The sequence below is a fragment of the Hemitrygon akajei genome, chromosome 25, assembly GCF_048418815.1.
Source record: "Hemitrygon akajei chromosome 25, sHemAka1.3, whole genome shotgun sequence".
Lineage (NCBI taxonomy): Eukaryota > Metazoa > Chordata > Chondrichthyes > Myliobatiformes > Dasyatidae > Hemitrygon > Hemitrygon akajei.
This window is the reverse complement of record NC_133148.1, coordinates 23,430,276-23,457,803: the sequence shown is the minus strand read 5'-3', so window position 1 is coordinate 23,457,803 and position 27,528 is coordinate 23,430,276. Positions and strand designations below refer to the sequence as shown.

The 27,528-nt window shown below is 53.7% G+C and overlaps 1 protein-coding gene across 1 annotated transcript; it reads right to left on the bottom strand.

The window, feature by feature from the left end:
- Positions 1-215: 215 nt before the first annotated feature.
- On the bottom strand, positions 216-26,682 carry LOC140716450 (nucleolar protein 9). The gene is made up of 11 exons (XM_073029189.1): positions 26,528-26,682; positions 25,058-25,453; positions 24,377-24,853; positions 22,678-22,797; positions 22,442-22,583; positions 8,279-8,468; positions 7,901-8,041; positions 7,342-7,461; positions 5,954-6,184; positions 4,934-5,039; positions 216-1,028 (listed from the first exon to the last, which is right to left on the bottom strand). Exons 1-11 carry the CDS (start codon positions 26,673-26,675, stop codon positions 847-849), a joined length of 2,253 nt encoding a protein of 750 aa, XP_072885290.1. The 5' UTR covers positions 26,676-26,682; the 3' UTR covers positions 216-846.
- Positions 26,683-27,528: the final 846 nt, after the last annotated feature.

Sequence of the window (27,528 nt, the reverse complement as noted above, 5' to 3'; positions counted from 1 at the left end):
GTTGTTGACATTGTCAGTTAACGGTCTAATTTCTACAATAAGTTTTTAACACAAAGGACTTGGTGGTCTTGCCCCGAAACGTTGACAGTTTATTCCCCACCATAGATACTGCCAGTCTTGCTGAGTTCCTCCTGATTTCATGAGCTGCTCTGGATTTCCACTATCAACAGAACCTTGAGTACAAGGATTTCACACCCTTTACTAACCAAACGGTCTGAGCTGAGAGTGGGTGACCCTCATTACTGCCACCTGCGTGTTTATTGTTCTCCTTTTTAAAAAAAACTTACTTTTAAACCGTTCTTGCTTAAAACCTTTACGGACAGTCGATGCAGGTGAGCTCTGCTGAAGCTCAAGGTGACCAAACATGACAAAGTTCTTCCAGCGTTTGACCTTAGATTGTTACCCCCGATGGCCACAAGGGGCGGGGAGGGGGCAAAGTCTGGAGTACTGGTTCAGCCGTACAAGAGGACGAAATTTCTTCACTCGGAGGACGGTGCAACTTCGGAATTCTGTCCCCAAACTCAAACGCCACCCCGGAGTCTAGTCCACTCACAGACTAACAGGTTTCTGGATATCGAGGGAAGGGGTTCTCAGTGATGGGGGGGCCAGGGTAGAAACGGGGGCAGACTGTCTGCCCCACCTGCCCCACCACCCTGCTCCAAAGTTGCAAATGTCTGAGTGGCCCGGTCACGGCAGATACCGGGAATTCCAACCGCCGGCAGAGGATTCCGACGGCCATTCCGGACTAGATGCCTCCCCTCTGCCCCGACCGGATTAGTCACACCCAGAGGGAACGCCGGGAGAGACGGACCGGAGCAGGGGGTGGGGGTTTGGGGGGAAGAAGCCTCACGGCGTTTCTGGCATTCCTGCTTCAGTCTCCAGGATGTCGGAGACTGCCTTGCGCTTCCTGGTTTCAGATTCCTGGAAACTCTCCCAGTCCTCGAGCTTCCTGCGGAAGGTACCCAGGTCCATTTTCCGGATAGCGCGGTGTCCATAGCGGCTGGCCTTCAACAGTTCCCTCTTTTCAGCTGGAGGAAGTGGGGGGGGTTTGTGTAGGTAGGGGCAGGAGGGAGGCAAAGGGGGGGACAAAGAGCAGGAACGTCACCCTAGTAAAGGCTACCAGATGTTGCCCAATTGCCCATGGCACCCTCTCTCCCCCAGATGATGAATTACCAATACATGGTCCCATGACCTCTCTGTCTCCCAAAATGTCCCAGGACACACTTCCAACCTCCAACCCCACCACCTCTAACCCCATGGACCCTGCACCGCCCCATCTCACTTTCCAGGATCTCAGAATTCCCTTCTGCCCACTCCCAGCCACCGGGCCTACTCTCCACCACCCCCACCCAACTAGAGGCCACACCAAGGGTCCCTCCTTCCTAAACAGATCCTCCCTCCAAATGCCCTACACAACTACTGACACTGGGACACCTACCCTCTTCCCACCCACACCTCCTAATCCAGGGGCCCCATCTTAACCATCCGCTAACCCTGGACCCGCACCCGGGACCCTCTCCTTTCCCCATCCTGCACCCAGGACCCTCTCCATTCCCCATCCCGAACCTGGGACTCTCTCCTTTCCTCATCCCGCACCCAGGACCCTCTCCATTCCCCATCCCGAACCTGGGACTCTCTCCATTCCCCATCCCGAACCTGGGACTCTCTCCTTTCCTCATCCCGCACCCGGGACCCTCTCCATTCCCTGTCCCGAACCCGGGACCCTCCCCATTCCACGTCCCCAACCCCGGACCCTCTCCATTCCACGTCCCGCACCCGGGACTCTCTCCTTTCCCCACCCGGGACTTCATTCTCCGTCCCGAACCCGGGACCCTCTCCATTCCCCACCCGGGACCCTCTCCATTCTCTGTCCCGAACCCAGGACCCTCTCCTTTCCCCACCCGGGACTCTTCATTCTATGTCCCGAACCCGGGACCCTCTCCATTCCCCGTCCCGAACCCGGGACCCTCTCCATTCCCCGTCCAGCACCCGGAACCCTCTCCATTCCCCGTCCAGCACCTGGGACCCTCTCCATTCCCCGTCCCGAACCCGGGATCCTCTCCATTCCCCGTCCCGAACCCGGGACCCTCTCCATTCCCCGTCCCGAACCCGGGACCCTCTCCATTCCCCGTCCAGCACCCGGGACCCTCTCCATTCCCCGTCCAGCACCCGGGACCCTCTCCATTCCCCGTCCCGAACCCGGGATCCTCTCCATTCCCCGTCCCGAACCCGGGACCCTCTCCATTCCCCGTCCCAAACCCAGGACCATCTCCTTTCCCCACCCGGGACTCTCTCCATTCCCCGTCCCGAACACGGGACCCTCTCCTTTCCCCATTCCGCACCCAGGACCCTCTCCATTCCCCGCCCCCACCCGGGATCCTCTCCATTCCCCGTCCCGAACCCGGGACCCTCTCCATTCCCCGTCCCGAACCCAGGACCATCTCCTTTCCCCACCCGGGACCCTCTCCTTTCTCCGTCCCGCACCCGGGACCCTCTCCATTCCCCGTCCCAAACCCGGGACCCTCTCCATTCCCCGTCCCGAACCTGGGACCCTCTCCATTCCCCGTCCCGAACCCAGGACCATCTCCTTTCCCCACCCGGGACTCTCTCCATTCCCCGTCCCGAACACGGGATCCTCTTCTTTCCCCATTCCGCACCCAGGACCCTCTCCATTCCCCGTCCCGCACCCGGGACCGTCTCCATTCCCCATCCCGAACACGGGACCATCTCCTTTCCCCATCCCCCACCCGGGACCCTCTCCATTCCCCGTCCCTCACCCGGGACCCTCTCCATTCCCCGTCCCGAACCCGGGACCCTCTCCATTCACCGTCCCGCACCCGGGACCCTCTCCATTCCCCGTCCCGCACCCGGGACCCTCTCCATTCCCCGTCCCGCACCCGGGACCCTCGCCATTCCCCGTACCGCACCCGGGACCCTCTCCATTCCCCGTCCCGCACCCGGGACCCTCTCCATTCCCCGTCCCACACCCGGGACTCTCTCCATACATCGTCCCGAACCCGGGACCATCTCTTTTCCCCATCCCACACCCGGGACCCTCTCCATTCCCTGTCCCAAACCCGGGACCCTCTCCATTCCCCGTCCCAAACCCGGGACCCTCTCCATTCCCCGTCCCGAACCCGGGTCCCTCTCCTTCCCCCGCCCCCACCCGGGTCCCTCTCCATTCCCCGTCCCGCACCCGGGACCGTCTCCAATCCCCATCCCACATCTGCGACTTCTCTCCATTCACCGTCCCGAATCCGGGACCATCTCCTTTCCCCGTCCCGCACCCGGGACCCTCTCCATTCCCCATCCCAAACCCGGGACCCTCTCCATTCCCCGTCCCGCACCTGGGACCCTCTCCATTCCCCATCCCGCACCCGGGACCCTCTCCATTCCCCATCCCGCACCCGGGACGCTCCCCATTCCACGTCCCCAACCCGGGACTCTCTCCGTTCCTCATCCCGCACCCAGGACCCTCTCCATTCCCCATCCCGAACCCAGGACTCTCTCCGTTCCTCATCCCGCACCCAGGACCCTCTCCGTTCCCCATCCCGAACCCAGGACTCTCTCCGTTCCTCATCCCGAACCCGGGACCATCTCCTTTCCCCACCCGGGACCCTCTCCATTCTCCGTCCCGAACCCAGGACCCTCTCCATTCCCCGTCCGGGACCCTCTCCTTTCCCGCACCTGGGACCCTCTCCATTCCCCATCCCAAACCCGGGACCCTCTCCATTCCCCATCCCAAACCCGGGACCCTCTCCATTCCCCGTCCCGCACCCGGGACCCTCTCCATTCCCCGTCCCACACCCGGGACTCTCTCCATACATCGTCCCGAACCCGGGACCATCTCTTTTCCCCATCCCACACCCGGGACCCTCTCCTTTCCCTGTCCCAAACCCGGGACCCTCTCCATTCCCCGTCCCGAATCCGGGTCCCTCTCCTTCCCCCGCCCCCACCCGGGTCCCTCTCCATTCCCCGTCCCGCACCCGGGACCGTCTCAAATCCCCATCCCACATCTGCGACTTCTCTCCATTCACCGTCCCGAATCCGGGACCATCTCCTTTCCCCGTCCCGCACCTGGGACCCTCTCCATTCCCCGTCCCACACCCGGGACTCTCTCCTTCCCCCGTCCCACACCCGGGACCCTCTCCATTCTCCATCCCACACCCAGGACCCTCTCCCCCGTCCCGCACCCGGGACCCTCTCCTGCCCCCATCCCAAACCCGGGACCCTCTTCATTCCCCGTCCCGAAACCGGGACCCTCACCATTTCCCGTCCCGAACCCCGGACACTCTCCATTTCCCATTCCGAACCCAGGACCCTCTCAATTCCCTGCCCCCAGCCGGGACCCTCTCCAATCCCCGTCCCACATCTGCGACCTCTCTCCCACCTGCCCCCGTTCCGCACAGTCCTGGGATCCTCGTCACCTCCCCTTCCAAAGTGCAGTATACTCGTGCCCCAGCCGCCAGCACCAGAGCATGACCCTCTCTGCCTCCTCTCCACCCACCCCTGCAACACGCGGACACCTCCCCACCCACCCCTGCAACACGCGGACACCTCCCCGCCCACAATCTGCAACACACGGACACCTCCCCGCCCACAGTCTGCTGGGAGCCGGCTGCCTGTGATCCTCTCCTCCTTCTCTGAACCTCCAGCAACCCCCCCGTCACAACACATGGACACCTCCCCGCCCACAGTCTGCTGGGAGCCGGCTGCCTGTGATCCTCTCCTCCTTCTCTGAACCTCCAGCAACCCCCCCGTCACAACACATGGACACCTCCCCGCCCACAGTCTGCTGGGAGCCGGCTGCCCGTGATCCTCTCCTCCTTCTCTGAACCTCCAGCACCCCCCCCCCCCCCCCCCCCCCCCGTCACAACACATGCACCGACGTGGTGACCCTTCCACCCTTCCAGCCCGGAGAGAGGAGACTCACACAGCTCCTGGGCGATGCTCCGGCGCATCTCCAGCGGCGCGAAGAGCCAGATCTGGTCAAAGACCCGGCTGCCGTGCTTGCTGCAGGCCAGCTGGAAGAAGTGACCCTGCACGGACACGGGGGAGGGAGATTCCAAGGTAGAATTTGGGAATTTTCAGATTGGTTCAAGAGGGAGAGAAATGTGGTTACAAACAGGACAGCAGTGAAGAGCACAACAATGACAGAGTCCGTCCTTGCCCCCGCCTCCCACCCACAAACACCTCACCCCCGGTACACCCACTACCCTCGACTCCAGGCCGACGGTCCCCTCCCCCTCGAAGCACTGACTTGTACTGCAGAAGGCGGTCATTCAGTCCACAACTTCCTGCTGGCTCAGAGTGACCTGGACTCCTTTCCGGTTCGCAGGCTCTCCTGGAATCCTCCGGGGAGAGTCTCTGCCCGCTACAGCCCACTCTGACCCGAGCCCGAACCCGCAACTGCCCGTCCATCGACCATTACCCCACCCCCAACACACCCTCCTTCATAACTTACCCTCGTTAACCCTCTCTGTCCCACTTAATATCTCACTACCCCTTGATAAGACTGATGATAACCCTTCTCACATTGAAAATGTCCAATTTAGTGAACCCAGCCACCCTATAGAATAAGGACCCCGGTTAACCCCCACCAATAATACATTTAATAACAGTCCCTTGATTGGACACTCATTAACCCCACCCCCACAGGATTCTTGTCAACCCCTAAGCTACCCCTTTGATCAAAACCTCACTTCCCCTCTGTCCTGTTTAATATCCACCACTTCCCAAAAGGAATCCAACTGAACCCCAGGTGGGTTCCTATTTAATAGTAACCCACCTGATAAAGGGGTTCCCAACCCACTTTATGCCATCGACCCTTACTGTTCCCCGAGGGGTCTGTGGACCCCAGTTTGGGAACCCCTGTTCTTGATGGACCCCTATAAACATCCTGCCATTTAGTACTCAGATTCTCTACGGCCAGTTCCCCCCCACACCCACTCACCGTAAACTTGCGAAGCACGGCCTTCTTCTGCTTTTCGGACACGGTGGCGCTGTCGATGAGGGAGTCGAAGACGTGGCTGCCGGCGGGGTTACAGGCCAGGACGAGGAGGTCATCCACAGGGCTTTCTGCCATGCTGCGCACCAAGGTGACGGGCTTCTCGAAATTCAGCAGGTGCTGCGCCAGGAGGGTACCATGGTAGTTCACCAGCTTGAGTCGGGCAACACCAGACGGCTGCGGGCGGGAGAGAGGCAGAGTCAGTCCCAAGGGTATCAGAGGCAGGTGACTGCCCTGAGTCAGAGACACACGGGGACTGATTGAGGGAGTGCAATACAAAATGGATCCCAATCGGCAGGTAAAATATTAAACAGGACAACAGAGACCCTGATCGAGGGGTCAAATATTAAACAGGAAAAGAGACCCTGATCGAGGGGTCAAATATTAAACAGGACAACAGAGACCCTGATCGACGGGTCAAATATTAAACAGGAAAAGAGACCCTGATTGAGGGGTAAAATATTAAACAGGAAAAGAGACCCTGATCGAGGTGTAAAATATTAAACAGGAAAAGAGACCCTGATCGAGGTGTAAAATATTAAACAGGACAACAGAGACCCTGATCGAGGGGTCAAATATTAAACAGGAAAAGAGACCCTGATCAAGGTGTAAAATATTAAACAGGAAAAGAGACCCTGATCGAGGGGTAAAATATTAAACAGGAAAAGAGACCCTGATCGAGGGGTAAAATATTAAACAGGACATCAGAGACCCTGATCGAGGGGTAAAATATTAAACAGGACAACAGAGACCCTGATCGAGGGGTAAAATATTAAACAGGACAACAGAGACCCTGATCGAGGGGTCAAATATTAAACAGGAAAAGAGACCCTGATCAAGGTGTAAAATATTAAACAGGAAAAGAGACCCTGATCGAGGTGTAAAATATTAAACAGGAAAAGAGACCCTGATCGAGGGGTAAAAATATTAAACAGGAAAAGAGACCCTGACCGAGGTGTAAAATATTAAACAGGAAAAGAGACCCTGATCAAGGGGTAAAATATTAAACAGGAAAAAAGACCCTGATTGAGGTGTAAAATATTAAACAGGAAAAAAAGACCCTGATCGAGGTGTAAAATATTAAACAGGAAAAGAGACCCTGATCGAGGGATAAAATATTAAACAAGGCAAGGGGACTCGAATCGAGGGGTAAATATTAAAAGGGTCAGGGGGCTCTGATGAGGCATAAAATATTAAACAGGATGACAGCAATTCCGATCAAGTGGCACGGACAAGGTCCAGAGGCTCAACAGCCCATGGCAGAGGTGTGAACCCACCCTGGGAGTAGTGTGGGGCTGTGAATTGGTCCGGTTCTCCCCTGCCTCGCCACTGACCTCATACTCGGATTTGGAGTCCTGCTCCGGCAGCTGGAAGAACACCTGGTAAGTCTGCAGCGAGACCAGAAGCAGGAAGCAGGATCGTTTGCGGGAGGCGGGTTTGTCACAGTGGAACGCCTGGAGACAGAAAGCAGGGTGGGGGTGGCAGGTTGTGAGCAGAGAGAAGGGTGGACTTTGAAATCAACATTACCCCATCCCCTCCCAATTACCCTAAGCCCCATGAGGAGCATCCCCTCACCCAAAACCAAGCCCCACACACCTGACCCCTTCTCCTTCCCACTCTACCCCTTTTCCCAAAGGATATTCCCTCTCTTCATCTCTCCCACACCTCCTCCGGCCTAAAAACCCCTTCCTGCTGTGTCTTGGCCCGTCCTCTTGCCACGCCTTCACCCAGGACTCCTGTTCCCACCAGCTGCTGCTATCTCTTTCTACTGTCCCTTCTCTTATCCCTCTGGGCACCTCCTACCCCATTCCATCCTCCCCGCTTCCCTCTTGTGTCCTCTCAAACCACGTTCTCCCCCTCCATTCCCTCCCAATGCTAGGACCCACCCCTCACCTCCAAGAGATGGTTTATCATCTCTGCCTGGCCACTGCTGTGCCGGACGCAGCCCGACACCATCTCCACGACCACACCCAGGTGACCCTCGGCCAGGATATCCTCCACGCTGGGCAGTAGCTCCCCACATATCTCCGCAAACTGTGGAAGAGTTGGCAGTCAGCCATTGGAAGAAGAAATGGAGGGTGACTGGGTGGGCAGTAAAGAGCGGAGGGTTGGAGGCCATGCTGAGGAGGTGCGAGGGCGTCGGGGTGGGGCAGGTGAGGATGCAGAGTGGCCAAAGGAGTGGGGAAAGGGGGGTGAGGAGGTAAAAGGGGTTGAGGAAAGAGGGGGCCGAGGGGTAGGGAGTTGAGTTCTTCCACCTTTGGATCTACTCACCAGAGAGGTGGGGGCCACTGCCAGAGCTCGCTGGACAGCAAAGTTGGCCATGGGGTGGAGGGCCAGCTCCTCCAGTCTGCCCTTCAGGTTCGAGGTGTAGAACTCGGTGAAGAGCTCGGCGTCCATCACGAGGACCACCGCCTCCAGCAGCCGACTGCCTGTCCTGTCCTTCATGAATTCCAGGAGCGAGCTGGGAGAGCAAGGCAGGAGGCCATGAGAGGTAGGGAGGCTTCTGTGTACCCTCAGCCTCTCCCCCCCCGAACTGGGTGCCAGGCCCATGCATCAGTCCAACGTGACCACCACCACCCCTACACCCAGCTCCCTCTCCTCCATTCCCAATCCAACTACCGACATTCACCCTTCCTCCTTCCCGCCCTCCACTGCCTACATCCCCTTCAACCCTCACCATGCTTATCGAGGCCTCTCTGTATGTACCACGGCTTGACACAGCAACAGGTCTGCACGTGACAAGGAACGGCAGAGAGCTGTGACAGCCCATGGTAACCAGCCTCCCCTTCATGGCTCTATCTTCACTTCTCGCTCCCTCAGTAAAGCAGCCAGCAGATTCGAGAGCCCTACTCACCCCAGACATTCTCTCCTCCCCCAATAGACAAAAGCCTGAAAGCACGTAACAGCAGGCTCAAGGAGAGCTTCTACACCCACCCCCCATTCTACTGAACTCCAGTACAGTAAGTTACACTCATGATCTCACAATCTACCCCGTTACGATCTTGCACCTCATCGTTCCCCTGCACTGCACTTCCTCTGTAGCTGTATCCCGCATTGTTGCTGTTTTACCTTGCTCTGCCTTGATGCATCTGGGAGGGAACATTGCTGCCAACCATACCCACGCCTACCACGTGATGCCGAATTAAACTTAACCTCTCTGCTCACACATGCTCTGTATTCCACCACTCCCTATATACTCTTCGGTCTATCCAAAAACCTCTTAAACCACGATCGTGTCTGTCTCCACCAGCTGCCCTGGTAGGCCATTCCAGGGACCCAATGCTCAATAAACTTTCCCTCAGTGTCCCCTTGTATTTGGCATCTGTGCTGGGAAAAGGACTGTCTACTCTTAGCAACACACACAGAATGCTGGAGGAACACAACAAGTCAGGTAGAATTTACAGAGAGGAATAAAGGACATACTGGGCTGAACTGTCACCTGTTTATTTCCCTCCACAAATGCTGCCCGACATGCCAAGTTCCTCCAGCATTTTGTGCGTGTGGCTCTATATTTCCAGCACCTGCAGAATCTCTCCTTATACGGTCTACCCTCATTCTGCTTCTCATGATTTCAGAAAACCTCTGACAGGGTCTCCTGTCAGCAGAAGAGGTCTCGAGACCAGCGTAGGTCATTCACACTGAACACCTGGGCAGACGAGGAGCCAGGGCCCACTCCCACTCCCACTCCGGTTTCATCGTGCTCCTCCTCCTTCGCAGAGTCTGCAACCCGCTGCAGCCCTGGCTCCGTGCCACTCTGAGGCTTTCACCTCCCGACCACCCGGCCTCTGGGCACCGTGCCTGTCACTGCCGGCTCAGAGTCCCTCCAGCAGAGCTGCACCTTGTTTTCACTCTCACTCTCACGGGCAGTTTGAGGACCAGAACGCAGATTCGGGGGACTGCTTTGCCGAGCACCCCCGCTCTTTCCCATGCAAAAGGCAGGATCTCCCAGTGCAATTCCACTTCCCATTCTGACTTATCAGCTACGGCCCCCCTCTACTGCCATGATGAGACCAAACTCAGGATGGAGCAGGATCACCTTATATTTTGTCTGGGTAGCCTCCACGCTGATTACATGAACATCGATTTCTCCAGCTCCACCCCCCCCCCCCCCATTCTGGTGACTCTCTCACCCCTTCTCTGCTCCTGCCATCATCCCTTCTGGTTCCTTCCCTCTTTCCCTTTATTCCACGGTCCTCTGTCCTCTCCTATCAAATTCTTTCTTCTTCAGCCCTTGACCTCTTCCACCTATCCCCCCCAAATATCTTTCTTCACCCAGCCCCACAACCTTGCCCCTCACCTATCATCTGCCAGCTTGTACTCCTTTCCCTGTCTTCCTATCCTAGAAGTTCTGCCCTTTTACTTTTTCAAATAAAGGGTTTTGGCCTGAAATGTTGGCTGTCTTTCCCTCTCCATAGGCGCTACCCGATTTGCTGAGTTCCTCCAGCAAGGTGTGTGTTCTCAAGATTTCCAGCATCGGCAGAATCTCGTGCCAGCGGTAGCTGTATTTGCTGCGTTAGTATCAGTTTCCAATCATGTGACAGATGGAACTTAATGCAGACCAATTACTGCACTTTAGGAGGACAAACCATACAAGTCCGACAGTGAATGGCAGGGCATTGAGGAGTGCTGTAGAACAGAGGGATCTGGGAATACAGCTCCTTAATTCATGGAGCAAACACGAGGAAATCTGCAGATGCTGGAAATTCAAACAACAACACACACAAAATTCTGGTGGAACGCAGCAGGCCAGGCAGCATCTATAGGGAGAAGCGCTGTCAACATTTCGGGCCGAGACCCTTCGTCAAGACTAACCAAAAGGAAAGATAGTAAGAGATTTGAAAGTAGTTGGGAGAGGGGGAAATGCGAAATGATAGGAGACCGGAGGGGGTGGGATGAAGCTAAGAGCTGGAAAGGTGATTGGCGAAAGTGATACAGAGCTGGAGAAGGGAAAGGATCATGGGACGGGAGGCCTCGGGAGAAAGGGGGGGTGTGGGGGGGAAGCACCAGAGGGAGATGGAGAACAGGCAAACAACTAAATATGTCAGTGATGGGGAAAGAAGGGGAGGAGGGGCATTAACAGAAGTTAGAGAAGTTATCAGGTTGGAGGCTACCCAGCCGGTATATAAGGTGTTGTTCCTCCAACCTGAGTTTGGATTCATTTTGACAGTAGAGGAGGCCATGGATAGACATATCAGAATGGGAATGGGACGTGGAATTAAAATGTGTGGCCACTGGGAGATACTGCTTTTTCTGGCGGACTGAGTGTAGGTGTTCAGCAAAACGGTCTCCCAGCCTACGTCGCGTCTCACCAATATATAAAAAGCCACACCGGGAGCACCAGACGCAGTATACCACACCAACCGACTCACAGGTGAAGTGTCACCTCACCTGGAAGGACTGTCTGGGGCCCTGAATGGTGGTGAGGGAGGAAGTGTAAGGGCAGGTGTAGCACTTGTTCCGCTTACAAGGGTAAGTGCCAGGAGGGAGATCGGTGGGAAGGGATGGGGGGGGGGAACGAGTGGACAAGGGAGTCGCGTAGGGAGCGATCCCTGCGAAAAGCAGAAGGGAAAAATGTGTTTGGTAGTGGGATCCCGTTGGAGGTGGCGGAAGTTACGGAGAATTATACGTTGGACCTGGAGGCTGGTGGGGTGGTAGGTAAGGACAAGGGGAACCCTATCCTGAGTGGGGTGGCAGGTGGATGGGGTGAGGGCAGATGTGCGGGAAATGGGAGAGATGCGTTTGAGAGCAGAGTTGATGGTGGACAAAGGGAAGCCCCTTTGTTTAAAAAAGGAAGACATCTCCTTCGTCCTGGAATGAAAAGCCTCATCCTGAGAGCAGATGTGGTGGAGACGGAGGAATTGTGAGAAGGGGATGGCATTTTTGCAAGAGACAGGATGGGAAGAGGAATAGTCCATGTCGCTGTGAGAGTCTGTAGGCTTATAATAGATATAAGTAGATAAGCCGTCTCCAGAGATGGAGACAGGAAGATCAAGAAAGGGGAGGGAGGTGTCGGAAATGGACCAGGTAAATTTGAGGGCAGGGTGAAAGTTGGAGGCAAAGTTAATGAAGTCAACGAGCTCAGCATGCGTGCAGGAGGCAGCGCCAATGCAGTTGTCGATGTAGCGAAGGAAAAGAGGGGGATGGATACCCGTACAGACTTGGGACATGGACTGTTCCACAAAGCCAACAAAAAGGTAGGCATAACTGGGACCCATACGGGTGCCCATGGCTACACCCTTGGTTTGGAGAAAGTGGGAGGAGCCAAAGGAGAAATTATTGAGAGTAAGAACTAATTCCGCTAGACGGAGGAGAGTGGTGGTAGAGGGGAATTGGTTAGGTCTGGAATCCAAAAAAAAGCGAAGAACTTCGAGATCATCTCAGTGGGGGATGGAGGTATATAGGGACTGGACGTCCATGGTGAAAATAAGATGGTGGGGGCCAGGGAACTATAGGGACTGGACGTCCATGGTGAAAATAAGATGGTGGGGGCCAGGGAACTATAGGGACTGGACGTCCATGGTGAAATAAGACGGTGGGGGCCAGGGAACTATAAGGACTGGACGTCCATGGTGAAAATAAGACGGTGGGGGCCAGGGAACTATAGAGACTGTATGTCCATGGTGAAAATAAGACGGTGGGGGCCAGGGCCCTGACGCTCGGGCCGCCAGAAAAAGCAGGATCTCCCAGTGGCCACACATTTTAATTCCACATCCCATTCCCATTCTGATATGTCTATCCATGGCCTCCTCTACTGTCAAAATGAATCCAAACTCAGGTTGGAGGAACAACACCTTATATACCGGCTGGGTAGCCTCCAACCTGATGGCATGAAGATTGACTTCTCTAACTTCCGTTAATGCCCCTCCTCCCCTTCTTACCCCATCCCTGACATATTTAGTTGTTTGCCTGTTCTCCATCTCCCTCTGGTGCTTCCCCCCCCCCCCCCCCCTTTCTCCCGAGGCCTCCCGTCCCATGATCCTTTCCCTTCTCCAGCTCTGTATCACTTTCGCCAATCACCTTTCCAGCTCTTAGCTTCATCCCACCCCCTCCGGTCTTCTCCTATCATTTCGCATTTCCCCCTCCCCCCACTACTTTCAAATCTCTTACTATCTTTCCTTTCAGTTAGTCCTGACGAAGGGTCTCGGCCCGAAACGTCGACGATGCTTCTCCTTATAGATGCTGCCTGGCCTGCTGCGTTCCACCAGCATTTTGTGTGTGTTGTTTCCATAATTCATTGGAGGTGTTGCTACAGGTAGACAGGGTCATAAAGAAAGCTTTTGGCACGTTGACCTTCAAAAGTCAAGTTGCTTTTTATTGTCATTTCGACCATAAACTGTTGACACAGTACACAGTAAAAACAAAACAACGATCGTCCAAGACCCTGGTGCTACATGAATCAACACAAAACTACATTAGACTATGTGAGACCACTCAAGGCTACACTAGACTACGTAAAGCAACACAAAAACTACACTAGACTACACTAGGGCACTGAATGTAGGTACTGGGATTATATTTTGAAGTTGTACTAGATATTGGTGAGACAGAATATAGAATATTTTGTGCAGTTCGGGAAAGATATCAATAAGCCCGAAGGAATTTATAAGGATGATGCCGGAACCTGAGGATCCCTGAGTAATAGGGATGGCTGGAGAGGCTGGACTATTCCCAGGAGCGCAGGGGAACAAGGGGATCTTATGGAGGTATACAAACTGACGAGCAGGGTAGGAAGGGTGAATGCAGTCTTTTTCCCCTCAGCTTGGGTGTAACCAGAACCAGTGGTCATAGGTTTAGGATGAAAGGTGAAATATTTAAGGAGAATCTGAGAGGAAATTTCTTCACTCAGAGGGTGTTGAACAAGTTGCCAGTGGAAGTGATCGATGCAGATTTAATTGTAACATTTAAAGCGAGTTGGACAGGGTTTGGAGGGATATGGTCGGGGTGCAGGCCGATGGGACTGGGCAGATTAGGTGGGTATTAAAGGGGCCGAATGGCCACTTCGGATGCTGTAGTGCTGTATAACTTTGTGTCCCTCCCCGGCTCAGCATGAGGCTGACAGTCACAGCCTTTTCCCCGGCGTACAGAGGATGGTAGTGGGGACAAGCTCCCCACTAGGTAGTGACCTATTAAATGCTCCCAATGGCATGTGCGTCAAATAGCCTCTGACAACCAAGTCCAGCTCCTGGCCTTCACGTGTGGCTTAGCAGCTAAGCCTGGCGGAGCTGTTCCTACCAACAGGAGATGCGGCGAAAGGGAGTATACCAGCACCTTAAAACCAGTTGCTTTGGGCAAATGGGGCTCGTCAGCCGTGGATGGCAGCTCATCTAGGAGGAAAACTCTGATCTCAAACCTCCGCTGCCTCGCGGCTGTACCCACTGTAAAGGGGGGGTTTCTTTTTTTTCTTTGTTACTGCGTATGTTAATCAAAATGGCTTCTTTGTCTTGTTAAAAGTAGGAATGCTTCTTTGTTGCGAGAGAGTGCTGGAAGCTTGTTTGGGTTAAAATTTACTGATAATGAGAATTGTATTCCTTTGTAAACCAGTTGGGATTAATGTTGTTCTGAGTCTGTAAGCTATTGTTGGCGGGCTTTTGGGGAGTTGGCGCGAGGGGGTGAGAGAGAGAGGACGCGATGCTGTAAACTGGGTGAGGAACGGACCCCAAGCGGGAGTCCGAGGTCAGGAGGTACCCCGAGGAGAGGAGACGAAGATAGATGTGCTTGGCTGGCCACTTCGGGTGGTCCTGAGCTGCGAGTCAAGGAGTTCGGAGGGGATCGAATGGTGGCCAGAAGACTTCAGTAATTGAGCTCCAACGGTTGTGCACGAAGTGGTTTGGACTTTGATAAGTTTGGCGCCTTTTCTTTATTTTATTTTCCTTCATATATACTGTATGGTTATTAATCAGTTATAGTAATCTTTATAAATTGTAATTATTTAATCGCATATGGTGCCCTGTTTGTTCTTTGACGAGGCGGGGGACATCACACAGCATCCACGCCAGCTGATTATCCAGTTTGGCGGGGCCGAAGGCTGCTCCCCCTAGATGAGAACGAGCTGAGTGAGCCTGAGGCGACCCAGGGGTTACATTGTGGGGTGCTCGTCCGGGATTGTTTTCTGTGGAAGCTGTGTGATCGCCCTCTTTAAATTATGTCTGCGGCGAAGAGCTGGTGTGCCTTTGCGGGTGTGCGATTGCTGGTTATCTCTGCATGTGTGTTGGGTGGGGTGGCTGTTGGTGCCCCGGAGGGCGTTGTTCGAGTTCCGACTAGCGTTGACGAAATGGTGGTGGGGCCATGGGCTGTCCATGCTGTTAAGAGAGCGGGGAAGGACTGGTGGGTATGTTCCAGCTATGGTGGGCTCCGCCCGGTTGTTGGAATAATATCCAGCCCTAAAGGGACGGAGACGTGGGCGGAGCAGACCTCTCAGTTGTTGGGTGAGTGGCAGTGCTTGGCTGAGGGAAAGCGACTGGGATTGGTTGGAAGTTTGAGTAGGCGGGCTGGTGGCGTTGTTAGAACTGTCGGGTACAATTATCTCGAAGTGACAGCTGCCAGTTCTGGGAAAGTGTGGGAAAATGCGTGTGGTTCGACTGGAAGTCAAATGCCGCAGCTGGGGGGCTTATCATATCCGTGGCAGGAGATTGGTGGAAAGTATTTAGGGTATCCCTTTTGGTTAGGAGGGCAGATAAATTGCTTGCGGTGCCAAGGGGATCTGTCAAGGGGATCAGCTCCTCCCTCAGTCGTTCAGCCGATCCGAGAGGTGTCAGGAAACTTAGAGGAGGCCCAGTGGGGGAACGGCTTGGGGTCTCTGGGGGAGCACGTTCCCAGCAATGTACCGAGGAACTCCCGAAAGGAACTGACCCTATTCCTGGAGGCTTAGAGGGACCACGCACTCAGGTGTTGTTATGGATGGATGGAAGTCAAGTTAAAGCCATCCTCGACACCGGGGCGCCGGTTAAGCTGCTGTACAGTTTGTTTTATAACCGTTACTGGAAGCATTTACCTTTGACGACATTGAGGGCACTGGATATTTGGGGTACCAGTGCCGGTGATTATCCAGACGACGGTTGTTGGTCAGTGAAAATGGAGTTCTTAGAGGCCAATGTGGGGGTGACTGAGGTTCGTGAATCGTTAATGCTGATGTGTCCGGACACTGTTGAGACGGGCAGCGTTTCGGTTCTGGAGAGAACCAATATCCTGCTGGTGCGCTTGGGGGCAGAGTTTCGAGCTGCTTGTGCGGACGTGTGTAGCAGCATTGGGCCGGTACCGAATTCAAACGAGAGCCGGTGGTGGTACAGCCTGGGGGAAGTATCTGAGGGTGAGACCCTCTTAGTGGACGCTGCGAGATACCACAAGGGAGGGGAGTTGACCGCTGAAGACACCTCGGTGAGAGAGAGGTTGCGGCGACTGGCCCCTGAAGCCGTAGGCAGCATGTGTGTGGATTATATTGCGCTGAAGAGGTGCACTGTCAGTGACCAGAATATGGCCCTGAGGGCTGAAGAGGCGATGGTCTGTCTGAGTGGTGCGAAGTGGTTTAAGGTGCTAGATCTGAGGAGTGGATGTTGCCAGATCCCGATGAGTGGGGCCAACAAGGAGAAGACGGCCGTTATAAGTTCCCTAGGATTCTTCCTGTCCGAAAAGATGCCGCAGGGCATATCCAGAGCCCTTGCAACCTTCCTGTGGGGCATGTGGAAGACCATGGGGGATGTGGAGGTGTTTGGAGTTTTGGCAGATGTAGATGACCTCCTGGTATTTGGATTTGCCTCAGGAGAATATGAAGTGAGGTCGTTGCAAGAGCGACTGAGAACTACAGAGGTAAAGTGTTTTCTGGACACGTGAGTCGCAGTGGCGAAGGTCGCAGCTCGTGAATGACTGTCTCTACGGAATCAAGTTTGTAATGAAGACGGAGAGACTGGAGAAAGTTGATCTGGAAGAAGTCATGAGGAAGAAGAAGCTGGAGAGAAGTGCAGTGAATACTGAACTGGAGGCTGACCGATCTTTAACTGCTGCTTTTCAGGTCGGGGTGGAAGAAGCTGTTGGAGTAACTGCGTCCCAGATTGAGATGGCTGGGATGCGTGAGTCAGAACTGCTGAGCCTGTGGCGAGAGTTGCAGGGGCCAGAGAAGAAGCTGATATCTCGATTGCAGGAGGCTGAAGAGACTTCAGGAGCAGTGCAGGACACGTGTTTCCGTTTGGAGAAGATCAAACAGCAGCTACCGATCGCAGAAATGAGGAAGAATACGGATTCGAAGGATGATGTGCTGGATGTGTGATACATACTGCCTTTTGCTGACTTTCCCTCGATTGAGGAAGAGACCTTTGGCCCTTCTCCCACTGAGTCAGGTGTAGTGGGGAGGGTTAGCTGTGTGCAGTGGGGGGCATGAGTGAGAGGTTGAGAGAGGAGTTGGTAGCGGGCCCGAGGTATCCCCAGTTGTGTCCGAGCCTGAAGGGTTTAGGTGAGGGGGTACGGAGGTCTCAGAGGGTTAGGAAACTCCCAGAGAAGTTGGCCTATGTAGCGCCTGAGGAACAGTGCGTGAGGTTTACTGTTTGGGAAGCAACGTCAATGTTTGTGCCTAGGTTAGGGTTTGTGTTGGCAGGAAGAGTGGGCAAGTTATTTAATAGTCATGAGGACACGACTTTTATTTGCTGGGGGGAGAGTGTAAAGGGGGGTTTCTTTTTTTTCTTTGTTACTGCGTATGTTAATCAAAATGGCTTCTTTGTTTTGTTAAAAGTAGGAATGCTTCTTTGTTGCGAGAGAGTTGCTTCTTTGTTGCGAGAGAGTGCTGGAAGCTTGTTTGGGTTAAAATTTACTGATAACGAGAATTTTATTCCTTTGTAAACCAGTTGGGATTAATGTTGTTCTTTCTTCTGAGTCTGTAAGCTATTGTTGGCGGGCTTTTGTGGAGTCGGCACAAGGGGGTGAGAGAGAGAGCGGACGCGATGCAAACTGGGCGAGGAGCGGACCCCAAGCGGGGGGTCTGAGGTCAGGAGGTACCCCGAGGAGAGGAGACGAAGATAGATGTGCTTGGCTGGCCACTTTGGGTGGTCCTGAGCTACGAGTCGAGGAGTTCGGAGGGGATCGAATGGTGGCCAGAAGACTTCAGTAATTGAGCTCCAACGGTTGTGCACGAACTGGTTTGGACTTTGATAAGTTTGGCGCCTTTTCTTTATTTTCTTTTCCTTCATATATACTGTATGGTTATTAATCAGTTATAGTAATCTTTATAAATTGTAATTATTTAATCGCATATGGTGCCCTGTTTGTTCTTTGGCGAGGCGGGGACATCACACAGCATCCACACCAGCTGATTACTCAGTCTGGCGGGGCCGAAGGCTGCTCCCCCTAGACGAGAACGAGCTGAGCGAGCCTGAGGCGACCCAGGGGGTTACACCACTCATCGGGAAGGCTTCAGGAGTAAACCCCCAAGGAAAAGTCCAGAGCTGGGGTCCCTAAGGCAGTCCTACGTTGAGTTCAACTCCTGCGATGCTGCTGGTGCCGAACTGTATCAGTCTCTGCCGTTCCTTTGGGTTCATCAGCTGCGTGGGAACAGCTTGCTCTCGATTTCGTGCTACCCTGCCTTGCGTATCACGTAGACAACAGTATCTATGGTTGACCCCAATCAACAGAGCCATCACAAAGGACCATATGACATAGGAGCAGAATTAGGCCGTTCAGCCACACCAGTCTGCTCAGCCCTTCAATCATGGCTGATTCATTAACCCTCTCAACCCCACTCTCCTGTCTTCTCCCTGTCACTTTCGACAGCCTAATCAAGAACTTATCAACCTCTGCTTTAAATGTACTCAATGACTTGGCCTCCACAGCCAAATGCACCCTCTAGGCTAAAGAAATTCCTCCCCTTTTCTCTCCCAAAGGGATGTCCTTGTATTTTAACTCTGTGCCCTCTTGTCCTAGACTCTCCCACTATGGGAAATATCTTTTCCAAGTCCACTCTATCCATGCCTTTCAATATTCAATAGGTTTCAATGAGATTCCCCCCTCATTCTTCTAAACTCCAGCAAGTACAGGCCCAGAGCCATCAAACACTCCTCATATGTTAACCCCTTCATTCCCAGGATCATTCTCATTTACCTCCTCTGGGCCATCTCCAATGCCAGAACATCTTTTCTTAGATAAGGGGCCCAATACTGCTCTCAATACTCAAAATACATTCTGACCAGTAGCTTATAAATCTTCAGCATTACATCCTTGCTTTTATATTCCAGTCCTCTTAAAGTGAATGCTAACATTGCATTTGCCTTCCTCACCACAGACTCAACCTGCACAAGTTTATCTGCATTACGACTCCCAAGTCCCTTTGCACCTCTGATTTCTGAATTTGGAGAATACTCTGTGCCTTTATTTCTTCTCACAAGGTGAATGACCACACACCTCCCTACACTGTATTCCATCTGTCACTTCTGTACCCATTCTCTTAAGGCAGGCTCACTGGCCTTTCTGCCTCCCTCCCTTTTTAAAGAGCGACTTTTGCAAATGTCCAGTCCTCCGGAAATAAAATCTAGTGATCCTTGAAAGATCAGTTCTAACGTCTCCACAATCTCTTCAGCCACCTCTTTCAAATTCAACCTCAAGCTCATTGTCACTCAACTGTATCTATATACGAGGGGTGACTGATAAGTCTGTGGCCTAAGGTAGAAGGAGTCAATTTTAGAAAACCTAGCACATTCATTTTTCAACCTAGTCCCCTCCTACATTTACACACTTAGTCGAGCGGTCGTGGAGCAAACGGATCTTGGACCTCCAGAAAGTGTCCACAGATGGGGTGATAAGTTCGTGGCCTAGGGTAGGAGAAGAGTTATTAACTTCAAACTTTCTGCATAATCACTCAGAGATGACCTGCATGTGCATGTAACGAGAGCTGTATAACTCAATTCCTTCTACCCTACCACAAACTTATCAATCACCCATCTGTGGACACTTTCTGGAGGTCCAAGATCCGTTTGCTCCACGACCGCTGGACTAAGTGTGTAAACGTAGGAGGGACTATGTTGAAAAATAAATGTGCTAGGTTTTCTAAATGTACAATGTCCTGTGTATGTTACTAAAAAGGGCTTCTTTGGTTTGTTACGAGTAGGAATGCTTCTTTGTTAAATGTTTCTCTCGCCGTTGTTTCGCTTTAGAATGGCTAATATGGTAATTGTATTCATTTGTTAATCAATGGGGAATGTTATTGTGTTTTGTGAGGCTGGGAACTTGGGGGGGTTGCGCGGGCTTGGGGTGTGAGGAGAGTCGGGAGGAGAGACGGACGAGGAAGGTGGACGGGCGCTGGACGGCTCGTAGGACCACCGCGACGGGTGCTGGACGGCTCGTAAGACCACCGGGTGGTCCCAGGGGTGACGACGTGGCTGTCGGATGATTCGTTGATTGAGCTCCTACGATGTACACTACACTGACTGAACTTTGATAAGTTGGTGCCTTTTGTTTTTTTCTTTCCTTGTATATATATTGTATTGCCTAAAACTTCTTTAGTTAATGTTAGTAAATTCTATAAAGTGTATTTCATAACGGTATTTGGTGTGAAGTTGATACGGTGGGTGGCGCGAGGCATAAACTCGATTCTCACAGCACCTGCGTGTACGGGAGGTGGGTTGGTGTGTGGCTGGATCTCCTTTTCCCTTAGACATATACCAGCCTTTTGGGTAAGTGTTACATAAAATTGACTCCTTCTACCAAGGCCACAAACTTATCAATCACCCCTCGTAAACCGCCGAACGCAACAAAATTCCCCGGACCAAGTGCGCAACACCGTACGTATAAATCAAACACAATACTGCCACAAATAAATTAACAAATAATAAGGTGCACTTGCGTCACAAGTTAAAAAGTAAACAGTATAACTCCACTGGCACTTCATACGTGATGAGACCTGGGTGGAGGCTGGGAGTTCAGTCTCCCAGCCTGGGGGAGGAAGCTGTTTCTCATTCTAAGTCCTTGCCCTAATGTTACGGTGCCCCCTGTCTGATGGTAGAACCCTGGGGTGCAGTCCGTCTGGTCTGGGAGACTTGTCTACCATTAGGCCTTTCAGCTTCCCAAGCACCTTCCCCTAAATGATAGCAACTACACTCACTTCTGCCGCCAGCACTCTTGAATTTCTGGCACAGGCTAGTACAGCACAAGAACAGGACCTTCAACTCACTAATTAAATTGGTAATTAAAGGGTTAACTAGGCCCTTCTGCCCAATGTTCCTATCCTTCCATTCCGTCCAAGAACCTCATATCGTATCCGCCTTCACCACCATCCGAGGCTCACTCCGCTCGCCCCGCCCATCTCTTTTGAATAATCCCCCTCTCACTTCAAATGTACGCCCTCATATATTAGACATTTCGGCCCTGGAGGGGTGTGGAATGATACCAACTCTCTACTCTACCTACACCTCTAATAATCGTATAAATTTCTATCAGGTTTCCTCTCAGCCTCTGACGTTCCAGGAAACAAGCCAAGCTTGTCCAACCTCTCCTTATAGGCCGCACCCCGGTGATTGGCTGCCGTACCCTCTCCACACCCTTCCCATGAAGGGACGACCAGACCCGAACTCAATTCTCTAATTGCGGCAGGACAGTCTGAAGCCAGAGGGCACAGACTGAGGGCGAGAGAGGACCCGAGGGGCAAGCTTCTCCCCCACAGTGGGTATGTGGAACGAGCTGCAGGAGGTCAACAGCAACACCACTCCCTCCCTCACACAGAGTGGGTGAGGGCACTGAAGTCAACTACAACCTCACCCCATTCGGGTGTAAACGGAGATCTGCCTACACATGCTCGTGCACAGTGTGTGTACGTTGGCACGGTGTAGACCTGTGGCCATAAATGGAAATCTGACTTCACGTGCTCCTGCAGTGTGTGTACGTTGGCACGGTGCACACCTGTGGCCATAAATGGAAATCTGACTTCACGTGCTCCTGCAGTGTGTGTACGTTGGCACGGTGCACGCCTGTGGCCATAAATGGAAATCTGACTTCACGTGCTCCTGCAGTGTGTGTACGTTGGCACGGTGCACACCTGTGGCCATAAATGGAAATCTGACTTCACGTGCTCGTGCACAGTGTGTACGTTGGCACGGTGCACGCCTGTGGCCATAAATGGAAATCTGACTTCACGTGCTCGTGCACAGTGTGTACGTTGGCACAGTGCACACCTGTGGCCATAAATGGAAATCTGACTTCACGTGCTCGTGCACAGTGTGTACGTTGGCACGGTGCACGCCTGTGGCCATAAATGGAAATCTGACTTCACGTGCTCGTGCACAGTGTGTACGTTGGCACGGTGCACGCCTGTGGCCACCGGCATGGTCAATGCTCTCCGAGGATGGCAGAACACAGCTGCCACCCACAGGCCATGCGTGCCTGAGCGCACCAGTCATATGGAATTGTGAGACAGAGTACGGCCACAGCAGGGGAAGCGGAGGCGGCGGGGGAGGCGCGGGTTACCTGCTCTGCCCGTCCTGGCTTGGCTCCCCGAGGGACTTGAGAATGGCCGAACACAGCTCCTGAGCCACGGCCGGCAGCCTCCGCCCCAGGACGCGGGCCGCCACCTGTAAAACCGCACTGGCCGTGGGGTTGGTCAGGAACTCTGTGGAGAGACGAGGAGGGTGAGAGGGGCAACCTCCGCAGATCATCCCTCCCTCGCCGGCCCCCTCGAACCTCACAGTGGCGAGGGACCTCACCTGTCATGTTGTCTGCCAGCAGCTGGGCGTAGTCACGCAGCTCGTCCAGGAACCCTTCCGGGACACTGAACTCCTTCACCTGTCCAGCACGGAGGTCCAGGCCTCTGTCGAGGTCAAAGCCTGTCAGAGAGGGACAAAGCAGGTCACCGGCCGGAGGATTGCATGAATGGACGGACGGTGGGTGCGGGAGGAGGAGGGAGGACTGGACAAGAACATTACCAGGGATCAGACGATTTTATACCAAGAAAAATACGCCATCAGGAATGAGTGAAACGCTGGATTTAATACGGGGTTTCCAACAGTTTATATAAAGAAGAACAAATGACTGGGAGTGAGCTACGGATTAGAATGAAATCCTGAGGTGTCCAAATGGGTGTCCATTTGGAATACTAGATTCCCAGAAACCAGGTTACAGGTTGGGATCCAATCCTGAGGCTCAGGATGGGGAGTGTCCATTTGGAATACAGGTGTTCCCCCCTTTACAAAGGTATAGCGTTCCTATGAAACCCTTCTTAAGCCCAAATGGTGTAAAGCGAAGAACCATTATAACCATCATAGATATGGGAAAAATTTTTGTAAAAGCGAAAATCCTCTCTGCAATGTGAAAACAGGTTACTAATGTAGGTCTTTTGTAAAAGCGAAGTGGCGTAAAGCAAACATTTGTAAAGCGGGGTACACTTGTATTGGATTCCCAGAAGTGAGTTACAGAGTAGAATTTAATTCAAGGATTCAGGAGGTTTACATATAGAATAAGTGACTCTCAGGAGTGAGTGAAATCCAATCCAGAGGTTCAGGGTTCAAAGAACATTCACTAACAAAGTACGTATACATTATACAGCCTGACATTCACCTCCTCACAGACAGCCACAAAACAAGAAATCTGAAAGAAGCCATAAACTAAAAACCCCGACAAATACCCAAGGGGGAGTGGGAGGGGGAGAACAAACTGCAAACAATAAACGTAAACGACATTCAGAGTGAAAGTGAAGCCTGGAGCAGGCACTCAACCTCGGACTCTGATCGGAGTAAACCCAGCAGAGCAGCAGGCAGTACAGGTCCTGACACACGGCCGTTCCAATCCATCCGGCCCAGCGTCTATACGTCGGTCATTCCTCGCCCCAGGACCTGGGCCGCGTAGCACTGATACACTCTGAGCCTGGACACCGCCGCCCCGTACCCAAACTTCCCAAATCCGCCCCGTACCCGAACTTTCCAAATCCGCCCTACACTTGGAGTGACCAAACCTCACTCTGGATTTCCTCTGTCTCATACACGCCTCAGCCCTCCCACTCCACCTCACACCCATGTACCTCAACCTTCGACTCAGCCTTGTCTGTGCATACCTCATCATCGTTCACTGTGACAGTTTACCACAATGGTGGTTTTTTTTTTAAACAGAAAAAGCCTTATAAATATTTCTTGCTTTAGGAACCACCAATAAGTTGTCAGCTGAAATGTTTGGAATGAGATCCCCAATTCTGAGTTACAGGCTGAAACCTAATCCAAGGGCTCAGTGTTTTTACATCTAGAATAACAAATCCCTGTGAGTGAGTATCCAAACTACAGTCTCAGGGATTGATAACTGAAATGCAATATTCTTGGGAGTGGGTTACAGGCTGGGTTGTACTCCAGGGAGGTTGTGACGTGGAGAATATTTGCGTGGCTGACCCACCGGATGGTGCGGAAGCGCTACACTCACCCTTGGGTGTGTCCCTGTGGGTGCTCCTCCGCAGCTTGCTGGCACAGGGCACCACTCCCCCCAGCACCTGCAGGAGATCCCGCACGAAGAGATTGCCCTGCGCATCCCTCACGTACTTCAGGAGGTCGCTGCGCACACAGCTGCTCAGCTGCCGGACCTGCCCCTCCAGGGTTCTGCCCTCGCCCCCTTCTTCCTGCTCGTCCTCTGCGTCCTCCTCCTCCTCCTCCTCCTCGCCCTGCTCCTGCAGGTTGCTGGCGAGCTGGGTCACCTGCAGGAGGGCCGCCTGCATCACGCGAGCCCCGCACCGGTGGCTGGCCACGAGCCACAGGTGAGGCTGGAGGGCGGCGAGAAAGCTGCGCAGGGCAGGAACGTCACACTGGTCCACCAGCCGCACCAGGAAGATGCTGCCGTCGGGGTTGGTGCAGACCCGCACCTCCCTGCCCTTGATCTCCGTCAGCACGTTGGAGAGGAACAGCCCTGGCCGGGGAGAGAGGAGGAAGAGGGTGGTTAGCAAGTCCAAATGCACTGTTCAACCACCCGTTCCCTCCTCTCCCCTCCCCAGCCCACCGTTCACTCCCTCCTCCCATTCCTCTCACTACCTGCCTTCAATCCCTCTCTCGCATCACACTATTCCCTCCCACTGCCCCCCCACCCCAGGTGACACTGACGCCAACTCCTCACTCTTTTCCTCCTTGTCTGGGAAGCCATTCATCAGCGTTGGCATCAGCTGCTGGCAGTAGACAAGGACGCCGCGGACTGAGTGGTGAGGAGAATCGTTCTCCTCCGCCGCGCTGCCCCGCTCCCCAATCGGTCCGCCGCCAGAAATCGGCCCACTCCCACGTCGGTTCCTCTGCTGTCTCTGTCGGGTGCGGCGGTCATATTGGTAAGGGCGGCGCCGATGCTTCGCCCCTGCGGCGGCCATCTTGTTAAGGGCAGCGGCGATGCGTTCCTCCCTGCTGCGGCCGTCTCGGTAAGAGGAGACAGGGAGCGCGTGCGCCATGGCTGACCAGCGTCCGTCTTGGGAAGGTAAGACCGGCGTGGACAAAGTGGGAAGTGCCCATCTTGGGAAGCCAGCTCCTGTTTGGATGGAGAAGACACCATCTTGGTAAACGATTTTTGGGATTGATAGGATTTTTAAAGGGCTTTGCCTGTCCCTCCCCTCCCTCCTCCCCGTCCCCTCCACTCTCCCTTCTCCAGCTGCCCATCCCTCGCCTCCCTCCTCCAGCTCCCTGTCCCTCCCCTCCCTCCCCCAGCTCCCCGACCCTCGCCTCCTTCCCCCAGCTCCCTGTCCCTCCCCTCCCTCCCCAGCTCCCTGTGCCTCCCCTCCCTCCTCCAGTTCCCTGTGCCCCTCCCTCCCTCAGCTCCCTGTCCCTCCCCTCCCTCCCTCCTCCAGCTCCCTGTCCCTCCCCTCCCTCCCTCCTCCAGCTCCCTGTCCCTCCCCTCCCTCCCTCCTCCAGCTCCCCGTCCCTGCATTCACTCCTCTTCCTCCAGTCCCACTCCTTTCCCAACCTACACCAGTTCACTCACTCCCACAGCTTCTTCCACCAGGTCGTCAGACCACTTAATTCACGCTGGCACGGCTGTATTTCTATGTTATATTGACTAACCTGCTGCACATCATATTCAATATAAATTATCATAATTGCACCTTACACATTTGAAGAGATGCAAAGTAAAGATTTTACTCTTCATGTATATGAAGGATGTAAATAATGAAGTCAATTCAATTCCCCCTCACACTCCTCCTCCGACCCCTTCCACTCCCTCCCCAAACATTCCTCCTCGTTACTCCTCTTCTTTCCTTTCCTCCACCCTCAACTACAACCCTTCACTCATCTATCTCTCCCGAATGATTGCCTAATCGCTTTGCCTCTCCTCCCCTTGCAATACCCCCCGTCCACTCTCCCTCAACTCTCCTTCCCTCACACCCCTATTACCCTCCCTTCAACTGCCCCTTCTCTTAATCGCTACCCCTCACTCCCTCATCCTTTCCCTTAATCCCTACCCCCTTACTCCCCATCCCTTCTCCCCTCCCCCATTACCCCGTCGCGCTCCCTTCTCCCCTCACTCGCTCCCTTTCCCCGCCTCCTTCCCTCACTCCCATTTTCCCTCCCCTCTCCCGCGGGGGCACGGAGACCGGCTTCTCCTCACCCTTCTCCTCCTTGTCCGGGAAGCCGTACATCACCCGGGGCATCAGCTGCCGACCGTAGCTGAAGTTGTCGCGGTCCGAGCGGCCGGAAGCCGCGCTCCGCTCCGCCATGTTGCTCCGCTGCTGTCTCCACGCGCCGGAAGCAGTCATTCATCGACCCGGTTACTCCTTTGCCACGGCCAGGCACGACGTCCATCTTGGTAAGTATGGCTGCAATTCGTCCCCGCCAAGGCGGCCATCTTGGGAAGGGGATACAAGAAGCGCATGCGCCTTATCCGACTACCGTCCATCTTATTCAATGTTATAGAATAACATGGAAACGGCCATCTTACTAAGGTATTGGTTGGGTGGCCATGAAAGCGACCATCTTGGTAAAGGATACTGGGATTGTTTGGGTTCGGTTTAAAGGACTTGGCACGTAACAATAACTCCACCATACAGTGGACTACTAATGCAGCGTGGACAACGCTGTGGAGCCAAACTAGTGGGAATGGGAGGAAAAAGAGGTTTGGAGTGCATTGGTTGGCTGTAGTTAACTTGAAACTAATCGATAAGCTCCAAGACCTTCGTCTCAGTGTCTCCTCGTGCAGTTGGATCCTGGATTTCCTCACGTGTAGACACCAGTCAGTTTGGATTAGCAACGACATCTCCTCCACAATCCCCATCAGCACAGGTATACCACGAGGCCGTGCTTGGGCCCCTGCTCTACTTGCTTGACACTGCGTGTCCAAGCACAGTTCCAGTGCCATATTCAAGCTGGCTGATGACACCACTGTCAAAGATGGCAGGAAATCAGCATTTAGGAGGGAGATTGAAAATACAGCATAACAACTACCTCTCACTCGATGTCAGCAAGACCAAGGAGCTGATTATTGACATGAGGAGTTGGAAACCAGAGGTCCATAAGCCAGTCCTCATCAGAGGAGCAGAGGCGGAGGGGATCAGCAACTTTAAATTCCTCAATGTTATTACTTCGGAGGACCTGTCCTGGGCCCAGTACAAG

Coding starts and splice junctions, on each gene's coding strand:
- LOC140716450 (XM_073029189.1), bottom strand. CDS start 26,675: ATGACTGCTTCCGGCGCGTGGAGACAGCAGCGGAGCAACATGGCGGAG. Junction 8,469..22,441: donor AGCCAGGACGGGCAGAGCAG/GTAACCCGCGCC, acceptor TTGCTCTCCCAG/CTCGCTCCTGGAATTCATGA. Junction 1,029..4,933: donor GAGCATCGCCCAGGAGCTGT/GTGAGTCTCCTC, acceptor CACTTCCTCCAG/CTGAAAAGAGGGAACTGTTG.